Source organism: Natator depressus, chromosome 10 (genome assembly GCF_965152275.1).
Source record: "Natator depressus isolate rNatDep1 chromosome 10, rNatDep2.hap1, whole genome shotgun sequence".
NCBI lineage: Eukaryota > Metazoa > Chordata > Testudines > Cheloniidae > Natator > Natator depressus.
The window spans coordinates 81,661,441-81,689,344 of record NC_134243.1 but is presented as its reverse complement, the minus strand read 5'-3'; the positions used below and the strand labels follow the sequence as shown (position 1 = coordinate 81,689,344).

General features: G+C 48.4%; 1 protein-coding gene, 1 non-coding gene and 1 pseudogene across 4 annotated transcripts in view; all 3 read left to right on the top strand.

Annotated features, from left to right (window-relative positions):
* Positions 1 to 7,246: 7,246 nt before the first annotated feature.
* On the top strand, positions 7,247 to 8,162 carry LOC141994598 (relaxin-3 receptor 1-like; annotated as a pseudogene).
* A 4,876-nt stretch (positions 8,163 to 13,038) lies between these two features.
* TRNAK-CUU (transfer RNA lysine (anticodon CUU)) lies at positions 13,039 to 13,111 on the top strand. Its single transcript has one exon. It is a non-coding gene; the product is annotated as a tRNA-Lys (tRNA).
* Positions 13,112 to 13,538: 427 nt separating this feature from the next.
* MORF4L1 (mortality factor 4 like 1) overlaps positions 13,539 to 27,904 on the top strand; it is a 40,329-nt gene continuing 25,963 nt past the window's right edge. For all 3 annotated transcript variants that reach the window (XM_074966659.1, XM_074966658.1, XM_074966660.1), the window contains exons 1-2: positions 13,539 to 13,642; positions 21,974 to 22,020. In XM_074966659.1, coding sequence (XP_074822760.1) covers positions 13,603 to 13,642; positions 21,974 to 22,020 — 87 coding nt within the window. In that variant the 5' untranslated portion in view covers positions 13,539 to 13,602. The remainder of the gene's footprint in view (positions 13,643 to 21,973; positions 22,021 to 27,904) is intronic.

Here is a 27,904-nt window from a genome sequence, read left to right as displayed (position 1 = left end):
ATGGCTGAAGGAGAATATGATCCTAGGCTCTGCCTTGCTAAGTATTTTTTTATTTAAACCACTGCTTCAGCACAGCACTTGGAGTGCAGGAAATGATACATCTTTATTAAATACATTCAATTATTGTAATTCATCAGGATTATCCTATTTCATTTTGCTGACTGCATCCCTCCTTCGTTGCTGACATTCATCACCAGGCAAGCTCTGAATAGGGAGGAAAGGGAAGAGATTTAATGAATGGCAAAAATGAGTGTCTGGTTTCAGAGAAGTACATGCTGGAGGGTTATTTGTGTTTTTTTTGTTTTTTAAATGCGAGATTCTCATGAAAACAGGATGTTAAGTTTTTGTTCTCTTAGACCCACAGACACTTTTTAAGGAAGTACTTCATTGCCAGAGCTATTGGTCTTGCTAAGCACACTTGAGCTAGTCTTTGCGTTATGTATTATTAAAGTTGCCAGAAGCTGGGAATGGGTGATAGGATGGATCACTTGGTGGTTACCTGTTCTGTTCATTCCCTCCGGGGCACCTGGCCTTGGCCACAGTCGGAAGACAGGATATTGGTAAGGTAACTCTTGCTTAAGCAGTGCTAACACAAACCCTCAGCAGGCAAAAAACTGACATCCCAAATCAAACATAGCAAGCTAAATGCATCCTCTAACTTAACAGGAAGAAACATTACCAACTACAGACCATTTCTGCACTCTTATTAACTAATTTTTGGGAAGAGGGATAGCTCAGTGGTTTGAGCATTGGCCTGCTAAACCCAGGGTTGTGAGCTCAATCCTTGAGGGGGCAAAAATTGGGGCTTGGTCCTGCTTTGAGCAGGGGGGTGGACTAGATGACCTCCTGAGGTCCCTTCCAACCCTGATATTCAATGATACTGGGCTAAATGGACTGGAGTAGGGGACAGGGGCAAAGTCAGTGGTCAGGTGAAACAGCAGGACTCTGAGTCTGACAGATTCCATCTGTTATGAATTAACTTATTGAATCAGACGTTCTGGCCCTCTGCCCATGGGTGAATTTCACCCCAGTAGCTGATGTTCCAGCAAATGGGAATCGCTGCAAAAACACAATGGATGAGATTTTTTTTAGAGCACTTAACTTTGGCCCAACTCTGGCTTCAGTGAGGGCAGAATTAGATCTGTGCTGAGCAATTCTGAAAATCCAGCCACTGTTTCATGTTTCCTTAAAGAAAAAGATTTGATCATTTTGAAACACATTCAAAATATTTGCTATGCTTTGGCCAAATTTTGTTCTCAGCTACCCCAGGCTAAATGCAGTCACTCTGCGCACTTTAAAGGACCTATTTTTGGTTACACTGGGGTTGGGTATGTATCTGAGAGCAGAATTACTCCCCTTTTGCCTTTCTGACTTTCAGGAATATTGTTTTGAAAATAATATTGATCACATTTTAAGATACTGTATTTTACAGTGAGCATGACACCTGGTGGGGGAACCAAACAATCACGGTCTGTTTAAGGCTGATCAACAGATGCTTAGGTATAAGATAAAATAATAATATATAATTTATCTCAAGTAAAGCAATGCTGCCTGAGTGTCACTGATATTTTACAAGCCAGTCATGCTAAAAATGTGGAAATAATTATTCCCTTAGACATTCAAACTATATATTTGGCTATCTCTTGGTGGGTGGGTGGGTGGGCGGGGGCATTTCTGAAACCTGGGTCACATTTCTAAACTGTATTAGATGTCCAGTAGCTTTCCCATAAACTTGTCTCTTTGTGCTACTCTTTTTTTTCCTTTGTGCTGGTTTGGGTCTTTATTTGGCTGATGACTGAAATGTGTGAAAAGGTCCCGGGGGGGGGGGGGGGGGAGGAACCACAAGGAGAGATTTTTACAACAAAACTGATAAAAGTTTAGCAATAAACAGTTGGATAATTAGACATTTGTTTAAATAAATTGGCCTGATTTCACAGATGTGTCCATTTACAATCATTTTAACCTTATAATATGAATCATTTGTGTCCAAAAAGCTAACCGAGAGATGGCCACCCTAGCAATATCTAGATAGACATTGGTATGCTCCAGCTATGTTACATGTGAGAGCTCTTTCAGTGCTTTTGTAACATTTTAAAGAATAGTGTGCTTGTGTTTTGGTAAAGAGCCCAATCTGAGGCAGCTCCACACATGGCTACAGGTTCAGTTTAGATAGTCTTTTATCAGGTAGGGTTTCTACCTTTTACAGACTATGAATGAATCAGGCAATGGGACCTAGATCAGTGGAAGTTGAGGGTGCTTTGCCCTTCACAGATGGTACTTAGCATTGGGAAGGATTGAACTCTATGGCCCAGATTTTCAAGAGCTCAGATCCCATTTAGGCATCTAAATAAGAACCACATTTTCCAGAATAATCGTGCCCCACCCTGCCCCAGGAGCTCCCATTGTGGCCAGTTGTTTAGAAGAATTCAACACACCTAGAATGCTGAAGTCTTTTAAAAAAAATCTGGCCACAGTTGTGTGTGCTGAGTTCTTTTGAAAATTTTGGCCATAAATCACTGCTACGGAAATGTGCTGTTTCTGGACTAGAGGAGGACAGCTGCCCTTTCCCAGAGAGACTACACAGCTGTTTTTTGGGGTGTGCAAGTGCAGAATAACTTCAGTGAACTGCAGAAGGAATTTAAATTAGGCAGAATATATTTACTTCTGTTGCAATTTGCTGGGTACGCATCCCTACTTTGCAGAAAGTGAGATGGGTGATTTAATGGCCAGGCACTTGCTTTTATCATTCATCCATAATGCAGCATCTCCACCAGGACAGTCCCTCCTGTGTCTTCTAACAAAACCAGGTTGGGATATTGGGTCAGAGCTGACTCAATAGGAAGCATTCCAATCAAATGAATTACTAACACCACTGTCTATAGCACCTGGGTTCTAGTCAGATGTTGCTTATCCCTGTTTTGAGCAGGCCTAGCTTTGCATAGGCTGGGAAAACTGCTCACAGTGGAGTGGCTGAAGGTTAATTAAAATTGCCTTTAACAGGTATGCTTTGTCATAGATTTGACAACAACTTTTATGAACAATTTATTTTTACCAGGAAATCTCCCTTCCCACCTCATTCACAATACAGAAAATGCATATTTTACAATTAATGCTGGGGGAATTCTGCACCACAGCATGTGCACAGGATCCATGTCCCCCACAGATTTTTTTTTCTCTGCAGAATATAGATTCCACTAGAGAGGCGCTGCAGTTACACCTTTTGCCCTCCAGCAGCTGCTGTGGCATCAGAAGAGAGGGCAGTCAGCTGGTGGAGGGGCTGTATTCCTCACAGTGGGGTCACGGGAGGAGGCACCCGATGGACAGAGCAGGTCACACTTGGTTGCTGGGGAGTCAGACTGGGGTTCAGAAAGGCTAGTGAGGGGGGCAGAGTGAGGCATGGGCTCAGGAGCTAGTGGGGTGACAGCATTGGTCCAGGGGATGAATGGGTTTGGGCTGCAGGACCACATGGAGACAGGGTGTAGAGGGGTGCAGGAACACCTGGGGATGGGGTAGGGGGCTGCAGGGAAACATGGGGAGGGGGCTGCAGGGACACACGAGGACAGGGCAGATGTGCCTGACTGAATGGGAGAGGCTAGGGGTCAGCCTGGGTCTGCATGGGGGAGGCTCCACAACTCCCTAATAATCCCCCCCCACCAAATCTGTTGCATACTTCTCCCACCCACACCCAACAACCCTCCAAGTTCACTCCCAGACTCGTTCCCTCTCCCTCAGCTCCTCAGTTACCCCCGACTCCCCCAAGCCTTTGCACTGCTTCTGACGGGTGCAGGAACTATGTTTCTGTATCATAGTTTAAATGAATTATTACTCAAAGTTCTGTATTAATATGCCTAGTAACTAATCTTTTTTTGTTGTCTATATTGCTACAGAGATGCTTGTATTTTGAAATAAATTACCAAAATAATTGAAACTGGCATGATTATATTGTGGTGTTTTGACAAAATACACAGAATTTTAAAACATTGTGCACAGAATTTTGAATATTTTTGGTGCAGAATTCCCCCAGGATTATACAATGCTCTCTCTAGCTAACTATCTAGCCACCTATGGTATTTATGACCAGTTACCATAGTATTTAATCTATGATAAGAAACATTAGTAGCAACTGTAAACTTTTGTCTCACCATGCAAATTACATTGATATTTAAAGATCTCCTTTGGATTTTCTCTTACACAGGAGCATGATATGACCTCATCAGGGAAATCTAGTGCAACTGCAAGCAAGCATCCCCATTACTGCTGCCATCCAGTTGCTTTACAAAGCAAAATTTAACAAGCACCGAGGAGGAAATATGTGCTGTTTGTTATAATTTTGCATGAGGAAACAAATGGATCTCATGCTGGCTTCAAAAGCCTGTCCTGGCTGTTGGTTAGCCTGACATTGACGACATGTGCAGAGGTGAGGAGAGATCTCAGATCTTTTTGAAGCTTGTGGTAGGGTCTTAATCTCATAGAACTAGATATGAACAATGCTGATACAGAACAATAATCTAGAAACCATCCTTTCCACTCCATCTTCTGATTTCAGGATAGCTAGATCAAACTCTTACCTGAGATGTATTTGAGTTTTGTTTTTTAATAATACATATTTGAAATCAGTATCAAACTAAATACACAAAATAAATAGAAAGCACCCTTGGGGGAGGAGGGTTGGCAAAGGGATGGTTCCTGGTGGGGAACGGTGCCTGTTACATGCTAACCTTCGCTTAGAGCGGCTTGAAGCCTGGTAGGCTGCCTGTGCATTATGTAGAGGCTACTCTAGCAATATTACCACCCCTGTCCATTCTTTAGGATGGGGGAGGAAGGAGCTGTGCATTTCACATCCACAGCTGGGCCCTCAAAGCCTTGACCCCTCTCTCTTTTGCATGGCAATGTCCTGGAGTCCTATCCAACCCATCTTGCCCCCTGGGTGTTTCATCAGGTTGGCCAAGAATGCACTCAGGGTGGAGGAGTGACAGGGCTGGCCCTCTGTTTGCCAGTCAGTGCCAAGCACCGTGCCCTCTGAGTGTCTGTCTCTCCAATAACCCATCCATTCTCATGGAAAGGGGTTCACCAAGGCAAAGCCAGAAGCCTGGGGAACACCAGAATCTGGACAGGCTCATTCTGTGAAGGAAAAAGTCCCTTCCCCCCCCCAGACCTTTCATGTCCCCAGCCAGCCCTTCCCTGCAAGCGGCTGGCCTGGGGGTTGGACTGGGACCCCATTTGAGTGATGGGTTACCAGTGGGATTGTCTGTCTTTACACACTTTTCCTTATTTTAAATTGTGTGTGAGTGAGAGAGAGAGAGACAGATGGTATCCCTTTGTGTGTAACCATGTGTTCAGGGGAGTGTGTGTCCCCATTTGTGTGTGTGAGACACCATGTGTTGGGGGGAGTGAACATTTGTGGGTGTGAACTTGCCTTTACTATATTCACTGCCTTGGCTTTATTATGCCACCTTCATTATATTCAGCACTAACACAAGGAACCTTCAGGCCTGTATCCTGTAAGACACTGGCTTCAGCAGTCAGCAGGAGCCTTGCGGCCCATGAACTTTGGCACAGATAAACGCCCCGACAGTCACCCCTAAGTTTTGGGGAACTGGAAGTAGAGCATAAGGGGGAATTTTCTCCATAATGACATCAGCCAACTACAGAAACATGAGCTAACAGCAGGTTTTGGGAAGAACATCCAACCATAAGCGTGCCATGGCAATGAGCTGACATATATGATAATGAGTTGAAATAATGAATGTACTAACCTAAAAAAGTAGGGCACCTCAACCTTAGTAGACGTAGGAAATACAAATGGGGGAGGGGGAAATCCCTATTGAATATGCATTAGCCATGGTGGCATCAGTGTAACACATTATACAAGTTGTATCCCAGCCTAGGGGGGTAGGACAGAGAGAAGTAGTCCGCGGGAGGGCCCAGAATGATGGCCACTAGTGAAGATAATGGGTAGCATTGCAGGTTGTTCTGCAAGGGGTGGTGTGAGCATGGATGTCCAGATGTACTTTCTGGGTTATGACTAGCCACCGTCCTGAGACAGCGTGAGTGTGGTTGTGCTAAAGGTAAATAGTGAAGAGTTCCCATGGTGTGAATGTTACACCTGTGCCCACCGGCTTCCTAACTACACCGTCATTTCAATAATACTGGGCCTGGTCTTGAGACAAGAGCCTGTCAACCCTCCTGGGGATCCCGGGGAATGCCTAAGTAATTAATATATAATCTATAGATCAGGCTACAGAGCTTGTGTTGGGGGGTGTGTGTGTGTGTGTGACAGTGTATTGGGGTAGTGTGTGTCCCTGTGAGTGTGTCCCTGTGTGTGTGTAACAGGCATGACCCTTGTCCCTGTGACCCAGCAGCACACGCCTGCGGGGCTGGGCTAGCACCACCAGGCTGCTTCGGCAGCACCTGGGCTGCATCGGCGGTAATGGGAGGCTCAGGCCCTTTTGGGAACCGCCCGGTGGGTTTGTTTTCCTCCAGCCGGCGGGAAGTCGCCTCGGGCGGGGCCGCTGGGTCACCCACGGTTGCGCTGGGAAGGGGAGAAGCAGACCCACAGGAAGGGGTTTTTAATCCCTTGCTGATGGTCTCCAGCGGGTGCCCCCAGCCCAGCGCGCAGCGGGAACCGCCTCACACGCACCCGCCCCGCAACGCGCAGCGCATTGACAAGATCCCTGCCCCGGGAGTGGCTGGGCCAGGGGACGCGGCAGGTCCGCCGCATCGCCAGGCCAGGGCAGCGCCCTACACCCTGGTCCCCCCAGCCCGGCGCAGGCAGACTCTCACCTCCCTTCAGCCGTCGGAGGAGCCGAGCCACGAGCCAAGCGCGGCAGCGGGCCTAGGCTCCCCCGAGCCGGGCGGCAAGACGCCTCCCTGGAGAGCCGCCCATGAGCCGCGCTCAGCACCGCGGACAGCTCCGTGCGACCCCGGGGCTGGCGGCCCCTCCGGCCGCAGGCGGCGAGGGACAGGCCAGCCCGCCCTCCTTGCCAGGGGCCAGGCACCAGCGGACAATCGCCGGGGCCAGGGGAGGCGCCCCCGTGGCTGCTCCCCCGATAAAAGCGCCTCGAAGCCGGCCACCAGCCAGCCGGGGTCCTCAGTCCTGGCTGCGGGTCCCGGCGCCCAGCCTTGCGCGCCGACCGCCCGCTCCCCGGCAGCTCCCGGACTCCCCCCTGGCCCTGCGAGGGAGCCAGAGGCGACCCGGGCTGCCGCCCGTCTAGGCTGCGCCCCCCACCAGAGCCCGGGCAGGGCCATGTTCTCAGCCCCCGGCGGGGCGGCCTGGCTGGAAGGGGGCCCAGCCAACGCGCCTGGGGGTCGCCCGAACGCCTCGGCCCGGGAGCTTCCGACCTTCCGCACCCCGGAGGAGCTGGCGGTGCCGGCCCGCGCCGCCCCGGCGCAGCGGATCCTGATCGCCGCCGTCTACCTGGGCGTGTGCGCCCTGGGCGCGGCGGGCAACCCCGCTCCAGCCTCAACGCCTCCGTGCGCAACCTGGCGGCCACCGACCTGCAGTTCGCGCTGCCCCTGCCCTTCCGGGCCGCCGACTCGGCGCTGGACTTCGGCTGGCCCTTCGGGGGCCCGCTCTGCACCCTGGTGCTCTCCGCCACCTGCTCAACATGGGCGCCAGCGCCTTCTTCCTCACCGCCATCAGCGTGGCCCGCTCCCGCTCTCTGCCTCGCTCTGCGGCGCCCCGGCTCCGTGCACTACCTCTGTGCGCTCCCCTGGGCCGCCGCCTGCCTGGCCACCCTGCCCGCAGCCCTCTTCTCCCGGCGAGCCGCTCTGCAGGCTGCGCTTCCCCGACGGCCGGCACCGGCTGGCCCTCTACCACCTGCAGAAGGTCCTGCTGGCCTTCGTGCTGCCGCTGGCCACCCTGGGCCGCTGCTACGCCGGCTGGGCAGCGCCCGGCCCCGGGGCTCCCGGGTCACCCGGGCCCTCACCATCGCGGTGCTGGCCTTCTTCCTCCGCTGGCTGCCCAGCCAGGCCCTCCGCCTCTGGGGCGCCCTGCCCTGGGAGCCAGCCTGCTGCCCGGTGCACGCTGACCTCTTCCTCTGCTGTACTGCCTGCGGCGCCCCGAGTTCCGCCAGCCGCGCCGGGAGCTGTGCCGGGGCCCCTGCGCGCCCGCCGGCCGCGGGAGGGTGGGAGCCGGGGCGCGGAGCCTGGGCACCGGGTGACACAGAGAGCGAAAGACCCGCCCCTTCATTCACCAGCACCCGCCTCCAGAGCCCCGGGGGAGCGGCTGCGGCAGCCCCCGGGAAGGCGCATTGGACCCACCTTGGAAGCCAGGCTTCCAGGGCAGCTCCAGGAGTCGCCGTGCTGACCTGACAACGCTTGGCATGGACCCAGGCCCAGCGGCGCAGCCCCCGTGCGCTCCGGGCCCGAGCCCTTCCTTCGGGTGAAGGCCAAAGGAGACCCAAAAGTTCCTGCAAACTCCGCCAGATCGGTGCATTGTCCCCGGGCACCGGCGGCGGAGTAAAGAACGGAAGGGGGTTGAAAAGCACCAGCTCTTGGGGATGTAGCCCATGGTCTCAGAGCTCAGGTGTATCGCATGCGGGTGCTGTCGGTTAGCAGTGGGGTTGGCGGTGCATTTCCAGGCAACTGCAAATTGCTTCTAGGGGTGCGAGCCGACCAGGTGACTGCAAACGCTCAGGAAGGACAAGGATCCCGTCGAAATGAACTCCCCGGGGAGTGTTTGCACGTACAATAGCGAAGAATGTGGAACAGGTGCGCGTGAACTGGGCTTTGATAACGTGGGGTGCCACAATCATCAGCCCCGTATAAAACTGTTTTTGTCTCCTCAGCTCCGGGGCCAGGCTGAACAGAGTTCCTTGCACATGCGAGCCCTGGCGAGACAATCCTGCCTTGTCAAAGAGAGGAGCCAACAGGGGATCTGCCCCTTCATCTGGAGGGACGGCTGCGTTTGCTTCAGCGCAGCATGGCATCTTTTCTCTGCTGTGGGCACAATGCGAGCACAGTGGGTACAAAGTCTTCGCTGGCATCCCAGATACAAAATGTGTTGTCTTAAATGTGAGTCTTAACATGAATAATTGTAAAGTGCGTATTTATTTGTGTGTGTTATTTTGCTCTGTGGCAAGCTGAAGTCAGCAATATGACAGCCCAACATCAGAGAGGGATGTTTACACTGTATTATTATTTATTTTTATTTTATTGGTATTACTGCAGCGCTTAGGAGCCCTAGTCTGGGGCAGGGCTGCAGAGTGCTAGGTGCTGTATAAACACAGAACAAAGACAGTCCCTGCCACAAAGAGCTTACCTGCTAGCTAAACTGACATAAGGGTGTCAGACAGCTCCACCAGAATCTTTAATTTTTAGAAGAGTTTTACTTTAAAAGATTATTTATAAACTTTTCCACTGGGTAACTGGCCTAAGAAAATGGACAGAGTTTTATCACAGAAGGGCAGCAAAGTATGAACAATTTTTAAAGTGATTCTTTATGCCTGACTTGTACAAAAACATGAATGGCCTGTAAATAGCCAGACCCTTGTACCATTCTTATAACAAGGTGCTTTTCATGCTATTTAATGAAGGCTCAATACTAAACTGCCAATAAAAAGCTGCTTTTTAAAAACATCTGCTCCCCAAATTGTTTGTTTTAGATCAACTTGAATTTATTTATTTTGTATTTGTGGAATCACAGGGCTGAATCCTGCCCTGGCCTGCAGAGTGCACACAGCAGAGCGTTGCCTGAAGCATCCTGTGTGTAGCTCACAGCCTGGAATCATAGAATTCAAGGCCAGAAGGGACTACCAGGTCATCTAGTCTGACCTCCTGTATCTCACAGGCCACCGACACCAGCACACACATGCTAAGCCCAACTACTGAAAGGAGACCAAAGTCTTACAAGCACTGGAGACCAGACTATTATCTGCCAGAGGCCGAGAACTACGAGGGCCTGAGGTGCACCAGTGCCTGAGGCTCCTGCAGGGACAGGGAAATCATTCAGTGAGATACACCCAGATAATCCTGGCAAGTGACCCACACCCACATGCTGCAGAGGATGGTGAAAAATCCCCAGGGTCATTGCCAGTCTGACCTGGAGGAAAATCCCTTCCTGACCCCACATGTGGCGATCAGTTAGACCGTGAGCCTGTGAGCAAGAACCGGCCAGCCACGCACCTGAGAGAGAGAATGCTTGCTGCCACCTCAGGGCCCTGGCCCTCCTCATCCAATGTCCCATTTCCAGCTGCAGCCATCCCTGATGCTTCAGAGGAAGAAGATAAAAGTCCCTGCCAGAATACCTTCGGGGAGAAAAAATCCCTTCCTGACCCCTGCCAGTGGTTGGCTGGAACCCTGAAGCATGCACGTTAGGAACATAGGACATAAACTGGAAGACAGCACCAGGGTTGCTGAGCCCTGCCCCCTACCACTGGGGGCTACCCAATCATAAATTACAATAAGACAAGATTCAGTCCTCTGCAAAAGAACAGAACAAGGGCTAGGCACCACTTATACCTTGTCCTGGCTCTCTGCAGGGGATGGATTTCTCCTAATTTGTGGAGGTGCGCTGCATGGTGAAAAGGTATGGGTAGGGCCCTACCAAATTCATGGCCCCATTTTGGTCAATTTCACAGTCATAGGATTTAAAAAATCTTAAATGTCATTATTTCAGATATTTAAATCTGAAATTTCACGGTGTTGTAATTGTCGGGATCCTGACCCAAAAAGGAGCTGTTGGAGGGTCACAAGGTTATTGTGGGGGGGTCGTGGTATTGCCACCCTTACTTCTTCACTGCTGCTGGTGGCGGGGCTGCATTCAGAGCTGGGCGGCCGGAGAGCGGCAGCTGCTGGCCAGGAACCCAGCTATGAAGGCCAAGCTGCCTCCAGGAGCAGCGCAGAAGTAAGGATGGCCTGGTACGGTGTTGCCACCCTTACTTCAGTGCTGCTGCGGGCAGGGCACTGCCTTCAGAGCTGGGCACCCAGCCAACAGCTGCTGCTCTCCGGCCGCCCAGTTCTGAAGGCAGCACAGAAGTAAGGATGGCAATACCGCAACCCCCCCTATCCCTTTTTGGGTCAGGACCCCCGTTTGAGAAATGCTGGTCTCCCCTGTGAAATCTGTGCCCAAAAGACCACATTTCCTGGTCCATGCCATGTTTTTCATGGCTGTGAATTTGGTAGGGCCCTAGGTACGGGATTAGTCGGGATGGGGAATGGCTGTCCGACAAGCTGACCAACATACGCTGCTATAAACAAAAGCACTGGCTGCCGGCCATTCAGAACATACCCGTTTGGCTGGAAATGTCTGAATGAATTCCAGTACAAATTCTTAGATTTCTCAGACCTAGAACATAAATAAAAATCAAACGCTCTGCTACGCCTCTTTAGCTTTTACATGCATAAGCTATTTATATTCTTCCTAACGTAGGTATAAAGCACCAGTTATTTGGCTGGCTGGGTTCCAGTTCCTTGGTGAAGGCTTTTGTGGTGATGGGAGAGGAGCCCTGCAGGGAGGCTCAGCCTGGAGCCCAGCATTCCATAGGGCAGACAGGGAGAAAGACGTCCCCCTTTCCTCCAGAGCTGGTATCTTCAATTCACTGCTGGAACTGACTTTTTTACTAGGTTCATTAGTCTTTGTATATTTTGTTATCCCCGGGCTCTCTGGGCAGCAGGAGCAGGTTAGCTCTGTGTTTAAGATGGTCCCTCAAAATGGGCTGAGTAGCTGACTATGGGCGGGGGGAAGAGAAAGTTTTCCCAGTGAGATGTTATCTAGCACAACTGGAAGGTGTGTACCCAGTGTACAACCTGCACACCGCAACCACTACTCTGGCCCCTGCAGCCAGCAACACCTGAATACTTCATCTCTTAAGGTATTTACATTTTGGCTTCATTTTTTTTAATGTTTATTGGAAATATTTAAAATATGAAGCACATAACATACACCTGGGTGGAAGTGGCTCAATGTTAGAGAGCACCGACAAGTTAAAGTCCCGCTAGGATTGCAAGTCTGGCAACCTTTAAACAATCGTGTTTGGTGGACGGGTGGGCACATACACTGTACTCACTAACCCATTGGTGTGGACTTGACAGCCACAGAATTGTGTGCTTGTGAACGGTCAAGCCCAGTCCCCTGGCCCCTCCATCTTATTGTCCAACTGATCTCAACCTGGTGCTGGTTAATACATGAAAAATGTGATCATAGCTCACCCCACGTTAGAGATCCGAATACTCCTTTTGATCCAATGAATGTAAAACTAGTAACAAAAGCAGAAGCGCAGATGTATTTTGGGAGCAAAGGGACACACAGGGTGAACACACAAGTTTGGGCCTAATTTGCAATTTCTCACGATTGATTATGAACTAAACTCTGCGGTTTCTGAGGCAGGGCTGGGATTTTCGCCTCTGAGACGGGGAACGCTTCAGGCCCTGAAGCCGAGCGCTGCTAGGGCGGTGCAGACAGAGGGAGCGTCTGAATCACTCCGGGGGGGAGCAGGGGAGCCTCAGTTTCTTGCATCCTGCCGGTGCACAGCGGGGCTCGCAGCGTGCACGGGTTTGAGGAGGCGGGTAAGGGGAAAGCCGCGTCGGTCGCGCCGGGTGAAGCAGCTTGGGCGCTGGAGCCGCCCAGGCCACAGAGCAGCCCGCAGGATTGGGGCGCGGGTGCTCTGGCGTTGGAAACGACAGACTGGGAGAGCTGAGGACGGGCTGCCCCGGAGCAGCGCGATGTGTCGGCCCGAGCCGCTGAGAGATGACTGGGGGGGGGCATGATTCTGACCCCCCCCCGCAGGGGCCGTGGGAACGGTGCTGTCCGGGAGGGGCGGCACCACCCCATGAGAGCCCCGGCCCGGCCCCGCCAGCTGGCGGCCAGCCACGGGAGAGGGCCGGCTTTGCACCCGTTGCCGCTGCCCGCGACGCAGGGAAGCAAAAGGCAGCAAATCGCCCTCGTACAAAGGCACGGGCCCGGCCTAACGCAGCGGCCCGGGGACCCTGCCCCAGCCCTCTCCAAGTCCACGGGGAAGGAGTGCGGGACGCACGCTGCGAACTGGCGGAGGCAGACACTGCGTGAACAGCAGCAAAGCCTGCTAGCCTCCCCACAGTGCCCGGCTAGCTCAGTCGGTAGAGCATGGGACTCTTAATCCCAGGGTCGTGGGTTCGAGCCCCACGTTGGGCGCGAGCTTTCCTTTTCCCCCTCTCACCCAGTGCACCAGGTTTCAGCGTGATCCGCGCCAGCGCACGGCCCCGGCTCGCCGGGCGAGCTCGGAGCGACCCTCGCGGCACTCCCCGGCCGGGCACCGAGGGCCCCTCGTGCACAGGGCGCCAGGGCAGCCGGCCAGGTCCCAGCCGCGGTCGGCGGGGCGCCGCGGAGCAATGCCGGGCAGGCAATACCGCCCCGGCCGGGGGCTGGCCCCTGGGGACAGCTGGCGGTGGGGTCCCTGCCCGGGGAGTGGCTGGCTCTGCAATGCCAGCGATGGGGCCCCCCCCATCCAACAGCAGCGCCCAGCCCGGTGGGCCCGGGGCTCAACCCGCACAGGACTACAAATCCCAGCATGCCTCGGGCGGCGGCGGCGGCGCGCATGCGCGGGGCTGGCCGCTATAATGCGGCGGAGCTGGCGAGGCCCCGCTGGGAGGGGCGGGGTGGGGAGGAGGGAGAGTCACTTATAAATGGCGCCCAAGCAGGACCCCAAGCCCAAATTCCAGGAGGGTGAGTGCGGGCCGGGGCCACGGCTCCCCGGGGGGGGGGGGGTCTTAGGCCGGGGGGGCGGCCCGGAGACCTGTGTGTGCTGGGGGCGGGGGGTACAGCGGGAGGGCGGCTGGGTGATGGAGGGGCTGTGTGGGGCTGGGGAAGTGCAGGGAGAGGCCGGCTGGGCTGTGGGGGGGGAGTCGGGGGAGGTATGGCCGATGATGGGCTGGGCAGGCCCGTGGGGCTGGGGGAGGCCGCCTGGGCTATGGGTGGGGTGGGGAGGGGGGTGCAGGGAGAGGCCGGCTGGGCTATGGGGGGGTCGGGGTTGGGGTGCAGGGAGAGGCCGGCTGGGCTATGGGGGGGTGGGGAGGGGGGGTGCAGGGAGAGGCCGGCTGGGCTATGGGGGGGTCGGGGTCGGGGTGCAGGGAGAGGCCGGCTGGGCTGTGGGGGGGGGCGGGGAGGGGGGGTGCAGGGAGAGGCCGGCTGGGCTATGGGGGGGCGGGGAGGGGGGTGCAGGGAGAGGCCGGCTGGGCTGTGGGGGGGTGTCGGGGTGCAGGGAGAGGCCGGCTGGCCTATGGGGGGGTGGGCAGGGGGGGGCAGGGAGAGGCCGGCTGGCCTATGGGGGGGTGGGCAGGGGGGTGCAGGGAGAGGCCGGCTGGGCTGTGGGGGGGGGGTGCAGGGAGAGGCCGGCTGGCTGGGCTGTGGGGGGGGGGCGGGGAGGGGGGTGCAGGGAGAGGCCGGCTGGGCTGTGGGGGGGGGGCGGGGAGGGGGGTGCAGGGAGAGGCCGGCTGGGCTGTGGGGGGGGGGCGGGGAGGGGGGTGCAGGGAGAGGCCGGCTGGGCTGTGGGGGGGGGCGGGGAGGGGGGTGCAGGGAGGGGCTGGCTGGGCTATGGGGGGGGGCGGGGAGGGGGTGCAGGGAGGGGCCGGCTGGGCTATGGGAGTGTCTAGGGGATGGGGAGGCAAGCAGAGCTGATCCTGTGGCCAATCCATGCTGTAGTATTTCACAAAGCTCTGGGGCGTGTCTGGGCTGGGGAAGGCCCTTTTTAATCTTCTGGCTGCAGTTTATTTTTTCTAACGCTGCAGGGTGGGGGGGTAAAAGGAAATGATGGTTCTCTTAAAAAAACAAAACAAAACCCAGCCCATCAACCAACCAACTGCTGCAGTTGTTGTAGGGGAAGCCGCTCTGTCGCTCTGTGCTTTGTACCACTTGTGTGCACTGTGACAGGTTTCAGAGGAGCAGCCGTGTTAGTCTGTATTCGCAAAAAGAACAGGAGGACTTGTGGCACCTTAGAGACTCACCGATCTATTTGAGCATAAGCTTTCGTGAGCTACAGCTCACTTCAGTATGCATCCAATGAAGTGAGCTGTAGCTCACGAAAGCTTATGCTCAAATAAATCGGTGAGTCTCTAAGGTGCCACAAGTCCTCCTTTTCTGTATGCACTGTGTATCTGAAACTAGCGATTTGTGGACTGTGGGGCTGAAATGCAGCCTCCAAGGCCAGTTATAACCCATGGAGATGACCCATCCTGGCAGGTGATGATGAATCTGAGTGGCCTTGCAGCCTAGCTCAAGGTGGACGGTTTCCTGCTGGAAGCAGTCTCCTCCAGCTACCCCTTTGTAGTAAAATGAGGGGTAGCTGCAGTACGTGTCCTCCATTTTACAGAGCCCTTGCAGCTCCTTGGCAGTCCTTCAGTGAGGCCTTTAGCTAGGCAAGATTTGGGCTCCATTATGTTATGGTACCTGAGGACACAGAGGACCTTTAGGATGTTAATACTCCCTGGATCAGAGAAAGGGTTAGGAAATGGCTGTTTGGTTTTTTCATACTTCTCAACACTCTCAGCTCACCTATGAGACACTGGACTTTTTCCTTTACTCAAAATATGCTTGATTTTTGTTTTTCTCATAGGTGTGTATCAAAGCACTCCCATGGACATCGGTGGGCATTTAAGCCATTGAAAGATTTTTTTTTAGTAGGACTGTCAAGATTTTCCCTTCTTGAGGTTGAGAAGTATGTTTACTTTGTTACTTAAAATATTTTTATAAGATAGCCCAATTAGGGATCTTGAATCTTGCCTTATGACATGTTTTTTTTTAAGTATGGCTTAAGGATATTGTAAAATCCCGTGTGCTGATTATTGTGGTGACTTGCAACACTGCTGTAGCTATGGTTGCCTCTGTTCATAGCAGATCCCCAGTTTAATTTAATGTTTAGGGCATGTCTAGACTACAAAATTAAGTCAACCTAACTTACGTCAGTGTGCAGCCGCTGTCAGTGGTGCGCAGCCTCACCAGGAGCGCTTGTACTGATTGTACCGTCAGTGTGGGGCATTGTGTGATGGCTTCTGAAAGCCAGTAATGGTCAATATAAGCAACACAGTGTCTACACTGACATTGCACTGATGTAACTATATCAACATTGGCTCTATGCCTTTCATGGAGGTGGAGTTAAGTCGGTGTAGCAGGACAATTATGTTGTCGGAGCGAAATTTTAGTGTAGACACTTGCGTAGTTAGGTCAACATAGCTCGATGCATGGCAGCTTATCTCTGTAGCGTAGACCAGGCCTTAATTCTCATTGGGCTGAAACATGACATACACATTTCCATGAAAGATTCAACCTACTCCATAAAATCTGGTTTAAAAATAGGTGGTGGTTTTAGAATAGACAAATGACAACTGTAGGGGTATATTAAGCTTTGTTGGCTTCGGAGATGAATTTTGTACAACACTGAAGTCTATCCTTAGAGCTATTGCAAAAGAAACATAACCTGGCCAGTTAATAACAGTAACTTTGGAAAAACCAATAATGATATAGGTTTCAGAGTAGCAGCCGTGTTAGTCTGTATTCGCAAAAAGAAAAGGAGTACTTGTGGCACCTTAGAGACTAACAAATTTATTTGAGCATAAGCTTTTGTGAGCTACAGCTCACTTCATCGGATGCATTCAGTGGAAAATACAAGTGGGGAGATTTATATGCACAGAAAACATGAAACAATGGGTGTTACCATACACACTGTAACAAGAGTGATCACTTAAGGTGAGCTATTACCAGCAGGAGAGCGGGGGGAACCTTTTGCAGTGATAATCAAGGTGGGCCATTTCCAGCAGTTGACAAGAACGTCTGAGGAACAGTGGAGGGAGGAGGGGGGGAATAAACATGGGGAAATAGTTTTACTTTGTGTAATGACCCATCCACTCCCAGTCTCTATTCAAGCCTAAGTTAATTGTATCCAGTTTGCAAATTAATTCCAATTCAGCAGTCTCTCGTTGGAGTCTGTTTTTGAAGTATTTTTGTTGAAGAATTGCAACTTTTAGGTCTGTAATCGAGTGACCAAAGAGATTGAAGTGTTCTCCAACTGGTTTTCGAATGAATCTGTCCTATCTCGGGGCCTCTCCTTCTGCCCCTCCACCCCCACGAACAGGACACAGTTCTGTGGTGACCTAGAATCCTATTTTCGACATCTCCGACTCAAGGAATATTTTCAACACACCTCTGAACAATATACTAACCCACAGACGTTCCTACCAAGACTACATAAAGGAGGATTCTGGGTGGACTCCTCCTGAAGGTTGAAACAACAGACTGGATTTCTACATAGAGTGCTTCTGCTGACGTGCACGGGCTGAAATTGTGGAAAAGCAGCATCACTTGCCCCATAACCTCAGTCGTGCAGAACACAATGCTATCCACGGCCTCAGAAACAAGCCTGACGACATAATCAAAAAGGCTGACAAAGGAGGTGCTGTCATCATCATGAATAGGTCGGAATATGAACAAGAGGCTGCTAGGCAGCTCTCCATCACCACTTTCTACAAGCTATTACCCTCTGATCCCACTGAGGGTTACCAAAAGAAACTACAGCATTTGCTCAAGAAACTCCCTGAAAAAGCACAAGAACAAATCCGCACAGACACCCGACCTGGGGTATTCTTTTACCCAAGATCCATAAACCTGGAAATCCTGGATGCCCCATCATCTCGGGCATTGGCACCCTGACAGCAGGATTGTCTGGCTATGTAGACTCCCTCCTCAGGCCCTACGCTACCAGCACTCCCAGCTATCTTCGAGACACCATTGACTTCCTGAGGAAACTACAATCCATCAGTGATCTTTCTGAAAACACCATCCTGGCCACTATGAATGTAGAAGCCCTCCACACCAACATTCCACACAAAGATGGACTACAAGCCGACAGGAACAGCATACAACAATCTTCAGAAGTTTTGAGAGCTGGGGCACACTTGCTGGGAGCCAGGGCTTGAGGCTTCAGCCCCACTCCTGCTGAAGCCCCAAGTCCTGGCAGGTGTGCCCTGCAGGGATGAAGCCCCAAGACCCCGCCTCCCTGCTGGACAGAAGCCCCTACCCCACCTTCCCACTGCAAGACAGAGGTCCTGAGCTCCCCCACTCCCAGTCTAGTAGGCAGAGAAGGTGGGGGGCTTGTGAGCCACACTTTAACAATAGAAGAGCTGCATATGGCTCATGAGCCACAGTTTGCCCACCTCGGCTCTAAAAAAGTGTTTAATCCCTCATCAACACTCCATAGAAAACTTCAGTATCTAGTATGGAAATTATGCAAACCTCAGGAATTTCATTGTCTCTGTGGTGGGATTTATGTTATAATCATTCCACTAACATCAGATTGGATGGCGTGCAAAACCTTATATAACTACTTCAGTGAAACTTCACAGAAGGAAGTGAGATGATTTCACAGTTGAGGAGCACCATCAACTTAAATTTGGCTCAAATTAAATTTTATAAAACTTCATTTTTAGGAGGCCTGAGATCAAAATAAACATGTTCACAACCCAAAAGGAAATAAAGTCAACTGAAAACATTTACTTTAACAAACTTTTCCCTGTGGTGCCTAAATGCCAAACATTACAGCACTAGGAATCTAAAATTAAATTAACTGAACTGATCTTAACTCTGTGTTGAGGATGGCCTGTTAGTAAACAGAACATAAATAGTGACAGATTTGATGTAAAAAAAAATATTTTCACTTGTAATCTAAGAAATTGATAAACAGGTATATTACCAAAAAGAAAAGAAGTACTTGTGGCACCTTAGAGACTAACTGAAATAAATTGGTTAGTCTCTAAGGTGCCACAAGTACTCCTTTTCTTTTTGTGAATACAGACTAACACGGCTGCTACTCTGAAACCAGGTATATTACCAGTTTACTAGGTATGCTTTTTTGCATTGAGTGTCCCTTTTAGGGTTGGTGGCTTACTCAAATATATCCTTTATCTAGTTCAGTGGTTCTCAAACTGTGGGTTGTGACCCTGTTTTAATGGGGTCACCAAGGCTGGCTTAGACTTGCTGGGGCCTGGGGCTGAAGCCCAAGGCTCAGGTTACAGGACACCTGTCCAGGGCTGAAATCCCTTTGGCCCCCTGTGGGGCTTGGGTGGGCTCAGGGTTTGGTCCTCCCTCCTGGGCTTGTGTAGTAATTTTTGTTGTCAGGCGGTCGCAGTGCAATGAAATTTGAGAACCCCTGCTCTAGTTTATCTGTAGAAGGAATCCTGGTGGGGATGGCGAGAGGGGAGAGTTCTCTTTTAGCTTTTTAGAATGGATTCACTACGATTTAAGAAAATGAGAGATTTTCTTGATATTTAAATATGCAATTTGAAAGATTGGTGGTTTTTTTAAATGCACAGATTAAGATGTATTCATATAGGAAAGAGAAGTATCATAAGTGCTGATGTGAATTTCTGGTGTAGTATATAATATGCCACATTTTTATTTTAGCTTCAGAAAAGCTGACACCAAGTGATCTTTAAAAATTTCCCCTGGATTTAGTAGTATTTATTTACTTATTTTTAAAAAGCAGACTTATCTTGCAAAGTTGTCTTTTGCATTATATCTTGTCCATTCTGGATCTTGAACCAGCAACTGGTAATTTATTGAAACCCCATTGAAGTCAATGGAAAGACTTCACTTGGTGTTGGATCAGGTCGTTAATGTATATATTAGAATCCCATGGACTACATGAGACCTTCCACATGTGAAATTAATGCAGCATTAAGCATTTAAGCCCCAATCCTGCAAGGTGTGGTTTTTTGTGTGGTTTTTGGGAGGGGGGGGCTTACCTGGAGCCCAATGGAAGCCAAGATTGTGCCATGTGGGCAGAAGAACTTGCAGGCTCGGGACAGCAGCATGGACTGACCAGCTCTAGCTTAGAAACTAGGAGCAGCATTACTAAGCAACGAAACCACTTGGCATAGTTTGGCATTCAAGAACATTGATAAAGCATGCCTGGCCAAAAAATGGGTTTGGTTTTGTTTTTTTAATGAGAACTGAATAAATAAAGGTGGGGTCTCACTGTAGTGCACCTTGTTTTGTGTGTATATACTATATAGATTTGGAATTATTTTGATCTAAGTTAGTGTTAGGGAAGACTGTGGTAAATTTCTTCCTAATGTTTGAGTGTGAAGTGTGGTGGTGGGGGAGAAGGTTTGTCAGCCTTTCTGATTTCTCCGTACTGGGTGTCTTGCAGCCATAGTGCCACAGAATGTTCTTGGTCTCTTATTTATGTAAAGAGCCTAACGCCTCTTAAACACAGGCAAAATCTTCATTTTTAAGAACAAGTAAACAAGGCTTGTTTTCCAGTAGTGTTAACAAACCGTGCAAAATAGAGGTGAAATAGTATGGTCATAATTTTTAAATAGCTGTTTTGCATGCTGAGTAACTGGTTTTAAGATTAAATATTTATACTGGAAAACACATTTTAATAAAAATACACAATAGACTTCAAAGTGGGTACTTCCTCTGTGCAAAATATTTTTTAAGCTGGTGTCTAAAAATGTCAAACCAGTCTTGGCAAGCCACTTTCATACGGATTTTTTTCTTAAAACAGTTTCTGTACAAAGTTGTTATCTTGAATTTGCTCTCTTGTAAGTGTATCTTTTTTCTGACCCACTGTGAGCATGAAATCCTGCTGATTAGCATTTACAGTGAACTCTCCAAATCTGTTTTATTGTACCACTATATTGAATCTGGGAATAAAGTATTAATTGGAAAAGTGATTTACCACTAAATATTTGGTGCAGTTAAAGGATTATTAAAACTCAGCTTACTCTGTAGGCATAGAATGAGGAATGACAGACAAAGCTAGAAATGGCCGCCTTGCAAAAGGCAGGGAATGTGGGGTACTCAGTAGTGGACTGTAACCCTGTAAGTTATTGGTACAGCTTAATTATTTTGGTATGCAGAACTGGTCACCAATGTGAAGGGTGTGACCTTTATTACAAGGGAGTACTGTACAGGAGGAAACATCTGCCCTCTGAGATCTTATGTTAAATAAATTAGACTTCCACTTTGTAAACAACTGCACAATAGGGATCTTATGGCAGCTGAAATCCTGATTGTAAAAACAATATGTTCAAAAGCGAAACAGCCTCTTCTTCCCCGTGCCCTCGTTCAGATATACTCTTTTTTTGGCTCCTTTGGAGAGGGGGAGAACTTGATGTCATTATATCTGGTTTTCTTTAGTTTGTTTTTTGCAATAGAAATGTCAGGTGCTGAGTTTCCTCCAGGAAAAGGAAAACTCTTATTTAAATACTAGGCTGCTTTTGCACCATAATTTTAAAATGAGACAGTAGGTTGGCTTGAAAAGAGAGAATCATGTTCCCTTTCTCAAAACAAAATGAAACCGAGCCCTCTAAAAGAATTTAACTCTGTTGCAACAAGACTGACCTGTTTCTGCTGTGCTATTTACTGCTTGTACATTCAGGTTGAAATTCAGTGCACTCATGTAAAGCCAGCGTAATAGAACTCTATCCAGTTAGAATGCAGAGAGGCTAGGCAGGTAAAATCCAGCTCAGAACCTGGGTATAGGGCTGCTGTGCCACTCCCTCACAGCTGTTGCCCCAGGCTGTGGGCTAGAATAGAGAGAGGGCTCTGTGCCATTTGCATCCATTATGTATCTGCATCAACAGATATCTGGGGCAGCCCAAAGTATTCCATACAGTGTGGACTTCAGTGCCAGCCTGTGCAGGGGTTGCACAGAAGTCCTTCTTGCAGAGCACAGGGGATACACAGGCACCCCTGTGAGGCTGCTCAGCAAGCAACCTGTTTGCACATCCCCAGCATGGGGCTTGGTGGTGCAGAGAGCCTTGAGCTAACCCTCCACTCATCTTCCATTTTATAAGCAGGTGCTTTTTGAAGTTATGACCACCTTTGGATTGCTTTCTAGCTTGACAGTGTGTAGGTAATATGCTGCCACTGGACAGTCTCTTGGCACAGCACTCTTAATGGCGTTTGGTTTCCTGTGTTTTTTTTGTAAAATGCATGTCTTTGTATGCAGTATTGTTCATCAATATGACTAATCAGATGGCTATTTGCAAATTTTTCCAGGTGAACGAGTGCTGTGTTTTCATGGACCTCTCCTTTATGAAGCAAAGGTATGTCTGGATTTTCATTTTTTCAGATGACGGCAAAAAATAACATTTACATAAAGAACACAAGAATTGAATGGATTAAGTAGCCTATTGGCTAAGCACTAGATTGGATTGAGTCAAGAATTCAAGCTAAACTGAGGAGAGAACCGATGAAAAGAAAATATTAAATTACTTTGCTTTTTGTAAAAAAAAAAACAACAAAAAACCTGCAGTTTTACAAACTGTAAAGCACATACATTTGTTGGATATTGATATTCAAATTAAAAACTTGCAAGATAAAGGTGTAATGGAGGTAGTAAGTGGGAATTTGAAGCAGTATTACAGACACTGTGAATGGACCTAGGCGTGTGTGTAAAAACATGAAAAGATTTCACCAAATGTGAAATGGAATATATATCATGTAGGCTCCTATTAGAATTCTGCTATTTCTAAATATGCTCTCGGATTCTAAGGAGCATGTGTATGTATTCATATATTACAAAATAAGAAACTGGAAGTTGGTTTGGCTTCCAGTTTGGCCTCCCATTCATCATGAATGTCATCTCTTAATACTTTAATTTTTCAGTTGTTAAATAAAATACTGAATTGTCTCAGGTTACTGAAGCTCCCTCTATCCCCGTACCGTATTTCTAGTCAGATCAGTTTCTAAAAAAAATTTTTTAGGCTCTAAGGTTGCTTGTAAATCTGTGTAGGTGGAGACAAAATGACACCTAATTGCGTCAAGGGAGAATGAATAACAATAAAACCAAAAAAGCTCTGTCTTGTATTAGGACAAAATGAGGTGTAGTGGGAGAGGTTTTAAAAGGGTATTCTAAGGCAGAGCAGGACTACAACATGTTTCATGCAGTGAGATTACTCCAATTCCAAATGTTTTCTACCCTTTTTTTAGGGGTGGATATGGGTGAGTAACCAATTCTCCTCAATATGTACTAGATCTACAGAAGTAGTCAAAGCCCATTCTGTCTTATGCATTCCATTCAGATAGGATTCAGGAACCATGTCAAATGCACTAAAATAGTTCCTGCAGAGGTAGTAATGGCATGTGGACGGGTCTGTTATATTGAGATGGAATCAATGGGCGTGAAAAGCCAAAAGTGTTAATATGATCCTGTCCCTGTCCAACGTTAAACAGGGTTAAACAAAGTTTGGGATTTGGTTTACAGAGACCTCAGCCTGCTTAGTACCATGACGCAAACACCATTAAAAATCTTTTATCTTTTATTGAAGATACAGAAAAAGAAGGAAAAATAATTAAAACATTTGAAATGTAAAGTCTTAAGGCTTTCATTTGAACATCCATTGCTCCTTTTCCCTTTAGAAGGAAAACTGCTCTTGTTTGACAGTCCTAGATGGAGTTAAAGATGCTAATAACAGTCCTTTTGGGGGGGGGGGAAGAGAAGACATTAGTTGAGAGGGGCTGGAGCTGAGATGGTGGTTGTTTAAAGTATGATCCTGCTTCCTAGAAGATGAGGAGAACACACGAGAGAAAATGCAGCTTCTCTCTGGTGCCTGATCTCACTTTCAGCCTCACTGCTGGCAAAACAGAGGACATGGTTTTATCAGCCACTCTTGTGACCTAGCAGGTTTGTACCAGCATGGGTTGGTACGGGCACTGCATTTACTGTCTTTTGGTTACAGGCTTACAGTAGTGTTGCAAAAGATGCTGTCTTTGCTGGCTAACAAGACTCTTATTGAACAGACGGCAGAAGAAGAGGGGTAGGAAAGAGAAGGATTAAGAAGGGGAAAGAAGAACACAAGGGGTGGAGGAAGAGATGAAGTCTGACGCACTACATGGTGGTTGAGATTCACTTGGAGCCAGTGGAGGTGGCAATGTCTTCTGGGTCCCTCTTTTGGCCTGGGCTGGTTAGGATGCCATCAGGATGCTGAACGCCCAACAATGTCTCAGTAGATTCCAGGGCCCCAGGAGCCTGTGGGAGTAGCAGCCACAATGGTGATGCTCGCTTCTTCCCTTCTTTCAGTCAGCCATTGTTGCACTCGTCCTCAAATTATCCCCAAAACTCTGGGTTTTTTTTTTAAGGGCCCCAAAAGAGAGTGGTGGGTGGAATAACTCATCCCTTTGTTATTTTGTCCCCCAACAGGCTTATTTTCAGACACCAATTTTAGGTCCCACGCTTTTCTTGTTTACCAGTCATGAGCTTAACACAGTCCTGGAGTTCGATCAGGAGGCTGCCTTGATTGGACTAATTCAGTCTGTCTCTCCCTTTTGTACCTTTTCCCATCAATGTTTATCGTTCTATGTGACTGGAACACTTTGTAAACATTTATCCACTTTCCCACAGTTGAGCTCACAATTAGGGTGAATTTCTAAACCCAGTCATTACAGCAGGTTCAACCATTTGTAATGCCATGGTAGCTTAGCGCTAGTGTGGCATGGCTTTACAGGCCGTGATCCTAAAGACCTATCCTGGTATACTCACTAAAGGTCCACTCTTTCTCTTGATCTTAATGAGAGTTGAGGTGCCTATCTCTCTGTGGGAGGCATTAGCACATCACGAGATTGGGTCCTAATGCTGATGCATGACTATTATGCTAATTTGAGCTTCGTTAGGAATGCAGATGCTGAACAAAGTCCGTGTTCATTAGACAAGACAAAATTGGAACTGAGACCAATTTTATTTCTCAACGCTCTGAGAGATGGCTATAGATGCTGGATTAAATTTAAAACAAACTTGATTGACAGTGTCCTCCTAAAAATTGAAGTGAGAATGTGTTAATCTCAGGAACTAAGCATTAGGCTTTGTTACTAAAAGAACATGTACGTGCTTCATATGCGAGTCTGAGTTTGCTACATTTATTCATTTTTTTTAAACCATTTGGTTTGTGTCTTTACCTGATGCCTTTGTGCAGTATCATCTGAGTATTTAAAAGTTCTGTCCCTGATCTATTTGATACTGGCTAGAACTCTGTTTTCCTCTTCAACCAAGAAGGAACTGTAGGCATGTTGGCTGGGGAATTTTGTAGAAGTTTTCTTGAGATATTTAGTTTATGCTTAGACCTACCAGGAAAACTGATGCTCTAATTTAATAGTTTTTAGTATCCGTAAAGGCTAATTGGAAGAAAAAATTACTATAGGGAGGACTTGATTGGAATGGAGTAGGTAAAGGGAGACTGATTACAAATGTCCCAAATTTTCTTTATGCCATCTAGAAGTGATCGTTGTAATGTAGTAAACATTTTCAAGAGTATCTCTCTAGCAGTGAGACTTCAGTTTGTTGTTTAGAGTGTATCTCTTACAGCTAAGACACTAAATCTTTTTCTTTAAATTTTGGGCTGACAAAGACTAACATAATGCAGTGGATGCAAAACTTAAAGCAGTAAGTTTGTTCTAATAGCAATCTGTTGCATTTTATTTAGTCTGTTCCTTCCCTTCTCCCGGCACTTGAAGATGGGCTCATTTTGAATGTGTGCACCTGGGTCCAGATTGTCTCCTCTATCTGAGCTCTTCCTGATGCAGGAGAGGGGAGGTGATGGCCAGAGAAATCATTATGGCTTCCTAGTTATGAGGGCCAGTCTCTGCTGCCACCAGTCCAGACTCCTCTGTGAGTTGGAGCAGCTTGTAGGCTGCTCCATCTTATGCCATTATTGTGTGATCTCTTGTGCATCACACACGCATCAGAGTATGTTCAGCTTATCTCTTCTCTCCCATGCTGCACAATACATCTCCTAGGTGGAGGTGAGGTGGATGGTGCAAGAACTGTCTGCCGGAGTAATTCCTGCTGCCCACGTAGAGCCAGTATCTGACCCCTTTGTGCTGCCTGAGTGGCACAAAGAAGTTGCATCTTAAGTGAGAATTCAGTCTGTAGTCTATGGTATGTAGTATCCTTGATTTCCTCTCCTCTCCTCCCCTGCCCCCCGGTTCCTTTAGTTTACTATTTTATCCTTCTGTGCTCTTCCATCTCCCTATATAAGACAGCTGGGAGTGTAGAAGGAATGATTTTTCTCCATAATTGAGACTAATGCAGTCTGTTTCCATAAAAGGATCAGTTGGTAAGGAAAATACTGGGGTCCACAAAATTTGCCCTTCTGATTGACTTGAACTTCACGTGCCTTTTTCATTCTAATCTGTGTTCTTCACTTAGGTGGTTTGTAAACTCTTAGGGATGAATGATTGGTTTTTAAATCAGCAGGTGTGGATAACTTGCACTCAAGGGTCCAAAAAGAGTTGGCTGAGGAGATCTCTGGCCCACTGATTTTAATAAATCTTGGAATACTAGGAAAATTTTAGGAGTGTGTGTGTGTTGTGCCACTATGCAAAAAAGAGCAAGCTGGTAGACCTGGGTAACTGTAGGCTGGTTAGCCTGTCATCAATCCTGGACAAAATGCAATTCAGTTAATACAGCATTGAATGCTAGGAATATTATGCCAGTCAGCGAGGTTTCATGGAAAACAGTCTTGTTAAACAAACCTGATTTCGTTCTTTGAGAAGATCACAGGTTTGGTTGATAAAGATAACTGTGCAGATGTAATATACTTTGCCTTTGTAAGGCATTTGGCTTAGTACCACACAACACTTCAATTAAAAAAAATTAAGCACTATAAAATACCAACAGAGCACATGTTAAATGGATTAACAACTGGTTAAATGACAGCTCTCGAAGTAGTTGTCACTGGGGAATCATCAAATGGAGGTGTTTTAAAGGGGTTCTGCAGGGACTGATGCTAGGTCCAACGCTATTTAATATCTTTTTCATCAATGATCTGGAAGTAAATATAAAATCACTGCTGATAAAATCTGTAGATGACACAAAATCTACCACTACCCTGTGAGGCGGGGGTGTGATTCTCTTGGTTGTGCCCACATGCTCTCGCTAGCCCTCCTTGAGCTAGCAGGAGTCTAAACAGCAGTGTAGCCAGGGCAGCAGCAGAGGCATAACTTAGCTGTGCCAAGTACAAACCTGCCTGAAACTCCTGGTTACAGACTCGGCACAGCTACGCTGTGTCATCGCTGCCCATGGTACTGCGGCTACACTGCTAGGAATGCTCTCATAGGTCACTCAGAGGTAGGGAAAGTGTGTGTAGGACCAGGAGACTCGCTCTCAGTCTGGATGTAGCTAAAGATTGGTGGAGTGGTAAATGATGAAGGCAGGGCAGTTGTACAGAGTGTTCAGGATCTCTTGGTTACCTGGACCCATTCAAACAGTGTGTTTTAACACAGCCAAATGCAAGGTCATGTTTAGGAGCAAGGATTGCAGGCCGTACCAGCCAAATGGGGGAATAGTATCCTGGAAAGCAGTGTCTCTGAAAACAATTTAGGGATCCTAGTGACCAAGCAATTAACACCCTAACCTAGTGTGATGTGATATGACACAGGGATAATGAGGTACTTGGAGTGTGGAGGAGGGAGGTGATTTTGACCTTTGTATATCCTATTGGTGAGGCTGATACTAGAATAGTTCTAGTGTCAGCATTTTTAAAGGATGTTGACAAATTGGAGAGGGGGAGTAGAAAAGAACCACCAAAGTGATTTGAGAATGTCTTACAGTGAGAGACTTAAAGAGCTCAATCTGATTAGCTTATCAGAAAGAAGATGGAGAGAGCATTTGACTAGTGCATCAGTACCTTCATGGGGAGGAAACACTGGGTACTAAAGGCCTTTCTAATATAATGGAGAAAGGCAGAACTAGTGGCTGGAAGCTGAAGCCAGACAAATTCAAATTGGAAGTAGGGGACAATTTTTTTTTAATGGTGGTGATTTACTGTTGGAACAAGGGAAGTGGTGGATTCTCTCTCTTGATGTCTTCAAATCAAGACTGGATGCCTTTCTGGAAGGATATACTTTAGCTAAACACAAGTTACTGGGTTTAATACAGGAGTAAGTGAGTGAAATGTAATGGCCAGTGATGCACAGGAGGTCAGAATTGATGCT